This window comes from Otolemur garnettii, unplaced genomic scaffold (assembly GCF_000181295.1).
Source record: "Otolemur garnettii isolate 467f Iridium unplaced genomic scaffold, OtoGar3 scaffold00059, whole genome shotgun sequence".
In the NCBI taxonomy this organism is placed as follows: Eukaryota; Metazoa; Chordata; class Mammalia; order Primates; family Galagidae; genus Otolemur; species Otolemur garnettii.
The window spans coordinates 6,831,689-6,844,912 of NW_003852454.1; the positions used below are offsets into that span (position 1 = coordinate 6,831,689).

General features: G+C 48.3%; 1 protein-coding gene across 1 annotated transcript in view; it reads right to left on the minus strand.

Moving 5' to 3' along the window:
• Positions 1 to 8,529: 8,529 nt before the first annotated feature.
• CLASP1 (cytoplasmic linker associated protein 1) overlaps positions 8,530 to 13,224 on the minus strand; it is a 303,536-nt gene continuing 298,841 nt past the window's right edge. Inside the window, exon 38 of the mRNA XM_023514808.1 lies at positions 8,530 to 11,629. Coding sequence (XP_023370576.1) covers positions 11,543 to 11,629 — 87 coding nt within the window. The 3' untranslated portion in view covers positions 8,530 to 11,542. The remainder of the gene's footprint in view (positions 11,630 to 13,224) is intronic.

The following is a 13,224-nucleotide window of genomic DNA, read 5'->3' on the forward strand; positions in this document are numbered from 1 at the left end:
CATACACCCGAGCTGGCGGGTTTGAACCCAGCCCAGGCCTGCCAAACAACAATGACAACTACAACCAAAAACGGGTTGTGGCAGATGCCTATAGTCCCAGATACTTGGGAGGCTGAGGCAAGAGAATCGTTGAAGCCCAAGAGTTTGAGGTTGCTGTGAGCTGTGATACCACAGCACTCTAACAAGGGCAACATAGTGAGAGTCTGACTCAAAACAAATAAATAAATAAAATAACCAGAACAAAACTTCTCGTACCATCGAGGTACTGTGTATCATTAGCCACATCCTATCCAAACAGCTCATTGATTTTTCAAGCTTTCTGCAAGGCATTGGTTCCACAATGGAACACATATTAAAAAATAACACAATTTTTTACTTATTCATGGTCAAAAATTGCCGTAAAAGTTGCTCTAAAAAAACTGAAAGATAATCACAAGCCAAAAGTACTGCAACAATGAGGGGATCCTCAACTAACACACACTAACATTGTAATCTAATTGTTTGTACCCCCATATTAATTGGAAATAAAAAAAATTTTAAAAGAATGAAGATGTTGGCTTGGTGTCTATAGCACAGTGGTTACGGCACTAGCCACATACACCAAGGGTTATGGGTTCAAACCTGACCTAGGCCAGCTAAACAACTGCAACCAAAAAATAGCTGGGCGTTGTGGCGGGCATCTATAGTCCCAGCTACTTGGGAGGCTGAGGCAAGAGAATCACTTAAGCCCAAGAGTTTGAGGATGCTGTGAGCTGTGACATCACATAACTCTACAGAGTGTGACATAGTGAGACTCTGTCTCAAAAAGAAAAAAAGAATGAAGATGTATTTTCACAATAAAAAAGCATCCAAATGAAATGTCAGAGATATCAACTGTCAAACTTAGTACTTATGGAAATTAGACATTTCTTCCTTAATGACCTTACTAGTTGTTTGTCTCTCCATTGCTCAGGGGTCTCCGTTACAGAGAATTGGGAGTCCTCCTTGGCTAGTTTAAGCAGAAAGAGTTTAAAGAGTGGACATTATCTTTGGAAGGACCAAGGTGCCAAGAACAATAGTAGACAGGGAAAATTCCTTTCCAGTTCTTGGTGGCTGCCACTTTCACCTTAGTAGCTGAGACTAGGGATAAGCTAGAGCCTGTGCCTGGGCTGTCCCCCAAGAACCAAATGTCACCACCATTGTGTCCATCCTCAACAAAAACTGTTTCCCATCTTGTGAGGTGCGTGTCTTTGGCAGACCCTACCTGCTCAGGGAACCCTAGCCCTGAGGGCGTTTGGCTCAGCAGTAGAGGGAGGTATGGCGGGGGGCGCTGGGAGAGGTGCTAAGCCAGCCCATCACCCTCAGCCCCATCTTGTGCTCCACAACCTGATATTTCCAAGAGTAGCCATGTTCCCACGCACCTGCCTCTCTGAGTGTGTCTCTCTTGGGTCTTTTGTCTTATAGTTTGGGGAATGTTTCAAAGAGTATAAAAGACCTCAGAATTTGTGATTAACATCAATTTGGAAAGCGTCAGAGCCATTTCCTCTTGTGGCCTTTATTAGGAGGCAAAATCAGGTAGGAGAGGAATGAGCAGAGTAGGAACAGAAGCTGAAGGAGACCAAGTCCCTGGAACGTGTGAGGCCGGAGCGCCTGTGAGAAACGGGGCTGGGAAGAAGGCAGGTCCTCTATGCCCTTCCTCATTGCTGCGTGCAAAAAGTTTCTTATAAGGGGGGTTGGTGCCCTATGTTTGAGGTTGTCCCCTCAACACAGGCTGTGGACAGGACTCTCGAGGTAGGTTGGGACTTTGGGCAGTCTCATGTAGGGTGGATTCCTTGAACAAAGGTCGACAAATATATCCTCAAGGGTCTGTAAATCATCTATGGGAATTTCAAATTTGGGGGTTTTCATGTCTATGATGATCCAAAGAATTAATTAGAGACATATCTAGAGAGGCACCTGTGGCTCAGTGAGTAGGGCTCTGGCCCCATACACCGAGGGTGGCGGGTTCAAACCCGGTCCTGGCCAAACTGCAACAACAACAACAAAAGAGACCTATCTAAACAATCATCTTATAACCTCATATTCTCATACACGTTTTGTTTTTGAATTATTTAATAGTTGATAATCTATTGTCATGTGCAAAAGAAAATGTCCATGTTAGTTATGGGCTGTAATAACAGGACACAGGCCTGTGGACCCACCCCCAAATTCCGAAGCTGGACCTCACCCACATCACTGCTGTTTGCTGCGCCTTCCTCCCGCCCTAGCCCCTGCTGCCCTGGAACAAACCACTCTCTGAATTTGTTTCATATCCACTTGCTTTGTACGGTTTTACCCCCTACATGTGTGTCTCTAAAAAACACATTGTTTTGGTTATTGTGAGCTTAAAGAAATGGTAAAATGGGAGACGCCTGTGGCTCAGTGGATAGGGCGGCGGCCCCATTTACCGAGGGTGGCGGGTTTGAACCCGGCCCCAGCCAAACTGCAACAAAAAATGGCTGGGCGTTTTGTGGTGGGCGCCTGTAGTCCCAGCTACTCGGGAGGGTGAAGCAAGAGAATCGCCTAAGCCCAGAAGTTGGAGGTTGCTGAGAGCTGTGATGCTACGGCACTCTACTGAGGGCGATAAAGTGAGACTTTGTCTCTAAAAAGAAAGAAAGCAATGGTAAAATACTCTTTGCATTCTTCCGTGATAGCTGCTGTCCGGCTGTGGGACTGGCGAGGTTGGTGGATGCAGCTACAGTAGCTCATTCATTTCACGTCCTGCATCCATTATGCGTGGAGAGTCCACAATTCTCTGCTGTTCTTTCTGGGCACTCTTCGGCTGTGTCTTGATTTTGGCCACTGGGGATCCCATAGCCTTGAGCACCTTGCTTGGCATCTCAGGGGACCCTCACGAGTGGGCTTGTCTCGGGCGAGTCCCAGGAGTGGAACTGACGGGCCATAAATGAGGTGTATGCTCTTATGCTTTACAGACTGCTTTCCGCCCGTGTTGGTCATGCGGCCTCGTAATTTTGGGGTTAAGAGAAGCCGAAAGGCTCATCTGAGTTTGTACAGGTCAAAACTGGGGACGCCACCGCTGGAGCCTGGGCGGGACCCACAGGCCACGCACTGGCCCTCAAAGTGGCCCTGCTGCCGCCGAGTCACATGTAACTGGACACGGGGCGACGGTGTACTCTGTATTTCTCAGTGATTTACAAATAGCGTACGACGTAGGTACTTTTGCCATTGGTTCTCCCCCTTCAGAGGAAAAACTGAGGCCTGAATAAGTAAAATAACTTGCAAAGGTCACACAAGAACTGCGACTTGAACCCAGGCAGTTTGGATGCCACAGCTATGTTCTGAAGGACTGTGGCAGGGCTCCTAACTAAATAGATCAGGCGTCCTCAAACTGCGGCCCGCCTAAAACATTTATCCGGCCCGCTGGGTGTTTTTGCCGCCGCTGCCTGTCCTGTTTAGCAGCCGACTCATCCCGGGGGCCCGCAATCCAGCCTTCCAACGGTCTGAGGGACAGTGAACTGGCCCCCTGTCTAAAAAGTTTGGGGACCCCTAACAGGTAAACAGAAAAAGTCCCAGGAGTCACGCCCTTGAGGTCACATCTCATTGGAGGAACCGCACACTTATTCATTCCTTCATTAGGAGAGGGGCGGAGCAGCTGCGTATGGGCGGGGTCGGTGGGGTAGGGCAGGCGGCGGCCGGGCGAGAAGGGGAGGCCGGGGAGACCGCTGTGGGGTGGGCTGAGGGTGGGGTAGAGGCTGGGACGGGGTCTGGTATTAGCATATCCAAAATATGGAACCACAGGTTAGGGAGACAAAGCCTGGCGATGCTCCATCTGAGGCGCCTAGGATGCCTTAAGTTGGCTGCTGTGCGAATCTGGAGTCCCCGGTGGACGGCCAGTGCACCGCAGGCGTGGGTGGCCAGCGCGCTGCGGAGAGGACAGGGCTGCGCAGGGAGGAGCTAGCACTGAGGGGCCTGTGAACAGAAGGGGACGCTTGCACTGTTCTCTCCCCTCCACTTGTCCCCACCGCAGATAAGAAAGGCACCTGCAAGTCCTTAGTTTGTGCGCGCATCTTTCCCAATATATCCGAGTATTAAGGGGCAGAGATGCTAAGTCTTTCATATGTTTGCCCAAACATTTACCGAGCTTCTTCCGTGTCAAAAACTGGGCATGGCCTAGAGCAGGGGCTCACACCTGTAATCCTAGCCCTCTGGGAGGCTGAGGCAGGAGGATTCTCTGAACTGAGGAATTCCAGATCAGCCCGAGCGAGGATAATACCTGTCCCTACTAAAAATAGAAAAATTAGCTTGGCATTATGACACATGTCTGTAGTCCCAGCCAGTTGGAGGCTGCAGCAGGAGGATCTCTGGCTTAGGATTTTGAGATTGTTCTGAGCTAGGCTGAGGCCATGGCACTCTAGCCTGGGCAACAGAGGGAGTCTCCGTCTTAAAAGAGCCAACAGAACCCAAACAAAACAAATACAGGGAAGGTGCCTCAATAACAGTAATAACAACAATAATATAAGAATCATGGTGGATGACATTTGTTGAGGTTGTCAAGAACTAAGTATGTTAGGGACTTCAACATAGCATGCTAATTCTCACAACCCCCCATTTCCCATCTCCTAGTATTTTACAGAGAAAGAAACCGAGGTTGCTCTTACCTAGAGTCACTTAGGGTTAGATTCAAGCCCCAGACTTGACCCAAAGGGGGCCTTGCTTCCCCTACCAGGCCCACTTTGAAAGAGGGCTGCCCAAATGTTTACCTTGAGCTGACAAACATTTGTGTAGCCCATACAGCTGACAGCTGGGCAGGCCTGTAATCAGGACCCCCCAAACTTGCTAAAAAGAGTCCGGTGGCTGGGAAATGGAACAGAGGCTCACAGGAGGACAGAGGCACAGGATGAACTCTGGTTCAGTCTAGGGTTGGACTTTGGTTTTGAATACCAATACTACTCCTTATTAGCTGTGTGATCCCAGGCAAGTTACTCAACCTCTCTGTGCATGTTTTTTGTGTGCAAAATGGAAATAGTCATAGGACCTACTTCATAGGGCTGTTGTAAGGAGTAAGTCACGGAGCTCAGTGAAGCATTAGAACAGAGCTAGTCAGGCAGTGAGCACTCAGCAGGTGCCAGCTCTTGTCACTACTGAAGGATGAGGAAGTTACGCAGGGGGGAACGGCAGGAGTGGAGGCTGGCACTGGACCCACCTGGGGAGCTTTCCAGGTCCTCATGGTCGGGGAGCAGAGGCCACAGAGGCACCGAGCCTGAAACACCGCTGTGGGAGGCGGCGCTGCCCACCCTGACTGTTCCTGCTGGAACCTGGGCGCCTGACCTGGTACCAAGGAAGGCAAGGGCATCTCAGAGCTGCTTGGGAATTGGCCTGGGAAGGCTGCGCCTCCAGGGGCTGAGGTCCTGGAGAGTCAACCCCTAGGCCTGAGCCCTGGAGGTAGCTGGAATCTGAGGGCACAGCATGGAAGCATTTTAATGTCTTTTCAATACATAATCTGGGATTAGATACCCATTCACATGACCTTTGCCCGTTCTTGCCTGAAGCCACTTACCTCTGAGTTAATAAATACTGGAGGAAATGGGCTGAGCCTGCTGGGGAAGAGCTTTCCCTGAGAAGAGCCTTTGCCCAGGCAGCCTAGCCCCCATGCGGCTTCCCTTCTCCAATGCTATCCCCACTTCACTCCCAGAAGTCCTGGCCTGGATACTAAGTTAGCTGGTCATCAGGTACCCTTAATGATGGGGGTGGTCTGACATTCCTGAGTCTAAGCCCTATTTCCTCCAACTGTTTGTCTCAATGTATTGTCCCAAATCTTAGGACTAAACTGTCATGTTTGAAGCAAATTGCCCTACATAGTTCTGAAAGTGTGGCCTCCAGACCAGCAGTTATCAGCATCACCTGGGAACTTAGACCTGCACACTGTCACCCCAACCCTACTGGGGGTAGGCCCTGCGTTCTGCTTCACAAGCCCCTCCGGGGATTCTGTCATGCACTCTGAGCAGTCCCCGTAAATCCAGAGGGATGTGCTTGTAGCTGGGGCTCTTTCTGTGCTTCAGTTTCCTCATCTGGAAACCCAATGTGACAGCACCTTCCTTATCCATATCTCAGGATTGGTGTAAAAATCAGTGTGATGCTACAGATGAGAATTTTGCAGATGTGTTAAGTGCCTCACAAATGATGTTAATACTGCCTGCCAGCGGCTTCCCCCATTAGCAATCTAAGAACGTCTGAGCAGGGGTCTTTAAGCCAGAGGTTTTTCCCTTGGAGCCCTCAGACAGTTCCATAGGGTCCTGGAACCTCCTAAAGATTATGTGCAAAACTGAGTGGAAAGCTGGGCGCGGTGGCTCACGCCTGTAATCCTGGCACTCTGGGAGGCCGAGGCGGGCGGATTGCCTGAGCACATGGGTTTGAGACCAGCCTGAGCCAGAGGGAGACCCCTCTCTCTAAAAATAGCTGGATGTTGGGGCCGGCACCTATAGTCTCAGCTACTCGGAGGTTGAGACCAGAGAATCGCTTAAACCTAAAAGTTTGAGGTTGCTGTGAGCTATGATGCCATAGCACTCTACTAGGGCAGCAAAGTTTCAAAACAAACAAACAAACGGAGTGGAAAGATTCATTTTTTTGGAGAGACCATTCAGATTGCCCAAAGCCAAGAAAGCTGATGGCCTCTGTACAACCCCAGCCATGGCCGATGTATTACCCTCTTAAGAATGGCAAAGACTTCATGGCAGCCATTTTTAAGGTCAGTCTTGGATAAAGAGGGGCAAAGGCACCAGGGCTAGAGGGCCAAATATAGAACGCTGCACAGCGAGCCATGCCTGAACCTGGTCCCGGGCCCCCAGGGGCTTTCCACGTTTGCTAATGAATAATGGACTCTGCACACTTCACCCTCTTTGGCTTTCTGAGTCCTCAGTGGGAGGCAGGGCAGGTGAACACAGGGAGCACTTACTCTGCACCAGCTGAGCCGGGAAGTTTTCCACTCAATTTATAAATGACAACCCTGAGGCAGGAAGTGAAGTGACTTGCCCAAGGGGAGGGGTGGAGGTGGGATTCTCAAGTATCTGGGATTCAGAGTAGCTTGCAGTCACGTCTCAAAACAGGTGCAAGACTGTGGGCCAGTGGAGAAAGGGGCACAAGGTCATGGGATGGTGGTACCTGAGAGATACCATGGAACATGATGGAAAATACAAACTGTTCTTAATAAACAGCTTCTCAAAATGTGATCTATCCACACAGTGGATTATCATTCAGCCCTAAAAAGGAAGAAAATTCTGATATGTGACAACAGGGATGAACCTTGAGGACATGATGTTAAATAATCCAGGCACAAAAGGACAAATATTGTCTATGATTCCACTTATCTGAGGTGCCTGAAGCACGTTCACAGACAAAGCTGAACAGTGGTGCCAGGGGCTGAGGGAGGGAAGAATGGGAATTAGCCCTTAATGGATGTGGGGCTTGTTTTACCAGATGGAGACGGATTCCAGAACATCATGATGGTGCTGGCTGCACAACCAGCGGAATGTATTTACCACCACTGAATGGTGTGCTCACAAATGCTTTAAGAAGGTAAATCTTGTGTCATGTGTATTTTACCACAATTAAAAAAAAATTGGAGAATAAAATGGCTGCAAAGTGCACCCAGAGCCCTTCACATCATTCACCCCTCCTTCCCCCACCCCCCAGCCTACTGAAGAGGCAGCAGGCGCACGGGGGACCCACCTGCTCTCAGCAGCTCAGTCTAGTCCCAGGATCTCTCCACACAGCCCATACATCTTTATCCTTGACCTTGTCACTGCATGCACAGCACAGCAGCCACTCCTGGAGACCCCACCAGGTGAGACATTTCTCAGGTGGACCTTTTTTTATCAGGAGAAAGCGCTCTCTTGCAATACTCCTGCTGAACTTTTTTTTATTTTTTGAGACAGTCTCACTATGTTGCCCTCAGTAGAGTGCCATGACACCACAGCTCACAGCAACCTCAAAGTCTTGGGCTTAAGTGATTCTCTTGCCTCAGCCTCCCAAGTACCTGGGCCTACAGGCGCCCACCACAACACCCAGCTATTTTTTGTTGCAGTTGTCATTGTTGTTTTAGCTGACCCGGGCAGGGTTTGAACCTGCTAACTTTGGTGTATGTGGCTGGCGTCATAACCACTGTGCTACGGACGCTGCGCTGCCTCCTATTGAATTCTTTTTTTTTTTTTTTTGTAGAGACAAGGTTTGACTTTATCGTCCTCGGTAGAGTGCTGTAATGTCATAGCTCACAGCAACCTCCAACTCCTGGGCTTAGGCGATTCTCTTGCCTCAGCCTCCCGAGTAGCTGTGACTACAGGTGCCCGCCACAATGCCCAGCTATTTTTTTTGTTGTAGTTTGGCTGGAGCTGGGTTTGAACCCACCACTCTCGGTATATGGGGCCAGCGCCCTACCCACTGAGCCACAGGCACCATCCTGAATTCTGAATAAACAGGGCCACGTTCCGCTGGCAGGGAGATGGGACCAGCTGCCCATAGGGCCAGAGACAATAAAGATAGTGTCAATACAGGACATTGAATTAAGTTTCATTTATTCTAGGGCAAACTCAAAAGGGTTTTTTTTTTGTTTGTTTTCTTTTTTAGCAAATCCTAGCACATTATTAACAAAAAAATCTGTACATTTGCCGTGATACACTTGAAAGTGAAACAAGATATAAATACAGATATGGATGTAACATGAAAAAGCCCAAAAAACCCAAAAAACAAAAACCCACCCAACCTGGGGTGTGGGGACCTGGGGTGTGGGGACCATGCGTGTGAACACAGCTCCAACAAAAACTATTTTGGTGGCTGATATTTTTCAGAGCATTTCTTTTTTCATTTCCAAACATTGTTAGCAAAGTCCTGGTGGGATTCTATAAAGTTTATATTTGCTGTCCTTTAAAGTGTAACATTACGCTTGATAAATAAAGGGTGGCAGGAAAAGAAAAAGATTCATGAGACAAAACAGGTTGCATGACCTGCACAGGGTGGTAAGCTAGTGAGGCGCATAGAAAAGGCAGGTCCTGGCATCTGCTGGGAAGTACACACAGTGCACTTGAAGGCAGCCGAGTGCCCGGAGGACCCGGCTACACCCTGCACAGACCCTGGCTGCAGAGGCAGCAGCTTGAAGGAAGCAAGTCAGACCAACTGGTCCCCTAGCAGCGGGGCAGGGGCATTTTGAGCCCTAGACAGTCAGGCAGTCAGGGGAGGCAAACACAGTCTTGGGTGTTTTTCTCTTTGTGTTCTGTTGTTTTGTCTGAACAGGGGCCCTGGAGGGAGGTGGCAGCAAGGCAAGGCAGCTGCAGCTGTCAGGTGGGGTGGGGGGCGGTGGGCGCAGCCACCCTCCCAGTGAGGTGGTAGTGGCATGCGAGTCTCCTTGGTGTGGCAGGCAGCAGTTTTCAGATCGAGGCCAAGAGATCTGCGACGTGATTATATCTCTAAGTCAGAAGACTGAAGACTGGGCAAGTGACATTTGCGGCTAGCCCTTTGTGAGTACAGTGAGGACATCAGGCAATGCTCAAGATCCTTCCCAATGAAACTGAGAGCTTGGTGACCTTCTAAGACCTTCTGAGAGCTCAAGGAGAAAGGTGTTCCTAAACTGCAGCCAGCATATATACCAGAATTCATAAATAACCTGGCCAGACACACATTTCTGCAACAGGGGAGTAACCGAAAGACATCCTGGCTCACTTGTAGAGTAGAAAAAAGAAATAGCTGAAATATTAACAAATAGTATTTATCAATGAAAGTAAGGCCTGGTCATACTAGTTTTGAGCCAAAGTCAATAATATCTGATCACTTAAAATACACCCCTGAAGTGCCCTAACAGTAGCAGTGGGGTCTTGCAGTTGTGTAAGACATTCCTATGTACATCACACAGACAGTAGTGACCACACCCTGGCTCCACTGTTCCTGGGCATTATGGGGGCATTCATTTTCAGTGCTTATTTCCAGATAAAGTATCTATCTTTCACAACTTCCCACATCCATCTACAGGGTCAGAGCAGAAGGGGGTGGGGGATTCTGTAGAAATCAGCAGTGAGAAACACACACCTGGGCACCTCTGCCATCAGTCCTAGCAGCTCCAGTGGACTCTGCACTGGAATAGCAGATACCTTATTAAAACCAACATCAAAGGAAGCTTTTCCTTACAGAAAAATCAGTTCAATTTGAAAGATCTAAAGGAGAACAGCAGGAGACAATGTCAAAGTCTTCATGATCGCATAGTATTTCCATTTGACTTGAGAATTTGACTCAAAATTTATTCAACCAGACTCCAAACCTACAGTACTTCTATTGGAGCAATCAGGCTCTCACAACGAGGTTAAAAAAGGGGGCCAGCCTGGTGGTTCCCTGTGGAAGGAAAGAGATTCTAAAAGTGTGTTTCAAATCCTGTTTTTCTGCAATCTTCCATGCACCATAATTACTTTTTCCTTAAACAATGATTATTCCAACAATCAAGGAAGTACTTTGGTTTATAAAATAAAAAATAAAATGGTTCTGATAGCTTGTCTCGCTATACTTTCCTTTGCTTTTAATCCCAAATTAAACAGAGAAGACAAGACTGAGATGGTGAACCTGCCATATTCCAGATCAACTGAAAACACCTTAGACTGAACAGCTTAGGTAAAGCTTGCAGGGAGCAATGGAAGGTGCCGGTGGTAAACCTGAACCACCAACTACCCTCAGCAGGTTGTCCCCCAAGACCTTAGTAGTAGGACAAACTACTTCTCCTCCATCTTCTGTGCCTTGTGAAGTGCCTGTTCATGCATCTCTAAGTGATGCTACAAATGTACCTTATTTTTGTGTCTGGAATTAAATGTGAAGGATTCTTTAGCATGAAAGCTCTGGGTAGGGACCTTGTCTATGAAGCTTCCTGGGGGACTAGAAGGAGTCCAAGAGGTGCACTCCTGAGTCTGTGCTAAAAGTGAGGGCAACCTGCCCTCCCATCTGGACAAGAGAAATTCCAGTGTTTGTTGAAAGGCCATCTTCAGGCTTTTTTTGGCCAAGACTCGATTCCCATTTTTAATAGGTCTAAAAACACAACTTAAAGACATACAACCCTACAACCCTCCACAGTATTGGCTGTGAAAGGGGAAGGCTCTGCCCCACGCAGACCATACTCACAAGAAAATCAGCTACGAAGGAGGAACACAGAGTAACACACACCTCACCCCCAAATCTGTTATTACCTGAAAAAAAAAAAGCTACTTTCTACCCAGTAGTGCCCAGAGAGCTCTGACTAAACTGCACTGCACACACACAGTTTAATGATCTCAGCAGGCTGCACGAGACTTGTTTCTGTATGGCTCTTTCTTTCTTATTCCTTTTGTTTCATATGAAAACTGCAACACAGGCCTTGCTTCCTTTACATTCAATACCAGTCAGATTCTACATAAAAGCTGGAAGGGACCGAAATACTGATTGTAATAAATATGTGCGGGCCTCCTTGCACTGACAGGACAGCCGATGATGGGGGTGGGGAGAGGCCACTAAGAGGCAACACCAATTGTTTGTAAGTCTGCACAAGAGACTGGTGCTGCCATTAGCTGTGCGTGGAGACATCAGAAGAGGAGCTGCTGTTGCTGTTCGTGGTCTGGGCCCTCTTTATATATAAGTTTAGTAGCTTCATCTGAAAAGAGAAGACAAACATCAATTAGCAGAAGGAAGAGCAATCAGAAAGCAGGAAACGCTGGGCTGGGCACAGTGGCTCACGCCTGCAATCCCAGCACTTGGGGGGCAGAGGCGGGTGGATCACCTGAGCTCATAGGTTTGAGACCAAGCTGAGCCAGAGAAAGACCTCATCTCTAAAAAATAGCTGGGCACTGTGGCAGGTGCTTGTAGTCTCAGCTACTTGGGAGGCTGAAGCAAGAGGATCACTTGAACCCAGGAGTTTGAGGTTGCTGTGAGCTGTGACATCATGGCACTCTACCAAGGGTGACCAAGTTAGACTGTCTCAAAAAAAAAAAAAAAAGAAAAAAAGAAAGTAGGAAACCGAAAGAAAAATCCTACACAACAATAAGAAAACAACATGTCCTTAGTTCCCTGGTTGAAGAATTCATCCCCCAAACATTTCCAGAATGCTGACTACTCATCGGAGGCACTGCCTGGTGCTGGGGCCACAGGGGCTTCATCAGAGCTGGGGGAGAAACAGGGTGGGAGCTCCACTCCGCAGGCTAAAGCAGACAGGCTGAAGTCAGAGGGCAATCCTCCTAAGCTTCATACTCTATGCAGAAGCTGTCCCTTCTACCAGCACACCCATTCCTGTATGCTGAAAGTTACTGATACACAGCCACCTCTGTAATCTATCTCAAAGGCCACCCCCACAAAACCTTGCCCAGACTTGGGCATCTGATGCGACTATTCCTTCCTTCCAACTCCCGTGGCTCCTGCCCCTTAGCACTTGCTGGCTCCTGCTACAGCCAGACTGAGCGTGCTCATTACTTCACACAAGATGAAACCTCCCCTGGGGCCACACAGTGTGTCACAAATAGCCTTCACTCAGACCCGCATAATGCTTTACACCACTTAAGGGGTTTCACATCTGTGATCTCATTTGCTTTTAACTTATGCCCCCTGGGACTCTTAATATATGTAGAAGAGCATAACACAGTAGTACTACTTAATAAATATATGTTGAATACTTCTAATTTGTTACGTTGCTAATTTGCCCGATCATATTAAAAATAAAAAGAAGGGGCGGCGCCTGTGGCTCAAAGGAGTAGTAGGGCACCAGCCCCATATGCTGGAGATGGTGGGTTCAAACCCAGCCCGGCCAAAATAAATAAATAAATAAATAAATAAAAAGAAGGCTAGGACTGGGTGAGGTGGCTCATGTGTATAATCCTAGCATTTGGGAGGCCGAGGTGGGTGGATTGCCTGAGCTCACAGGTTCGAGACCAGCCTGAGCAAAAGTGAGACCTCATCTCTAAAAAATAGCCAGTAGTCCCAGCTACTTGGGAGGCTGAGACAAGAGAATCGCTTAAGCCCAAGAGTTTGAGGCGCCTGTGGCTCAGTGAGTAGGGTGCCGGCCCCATATACAGAGGATGGCAGGTTTGAACCCGGCCCCAGCCAAACTGCAACAAAAATAGCTAGGTGCTGTAGTGGGTGCCTGTAGTCCCAGCTACTTGGGAGGCTGAGGCAATTGCCTAAGCCCAAGAGCTGTGACTCCACAACACTTTACAGAGGGTGACAAAGTGTAACTCTGTCTCTAAAAAAAAAAAAAAA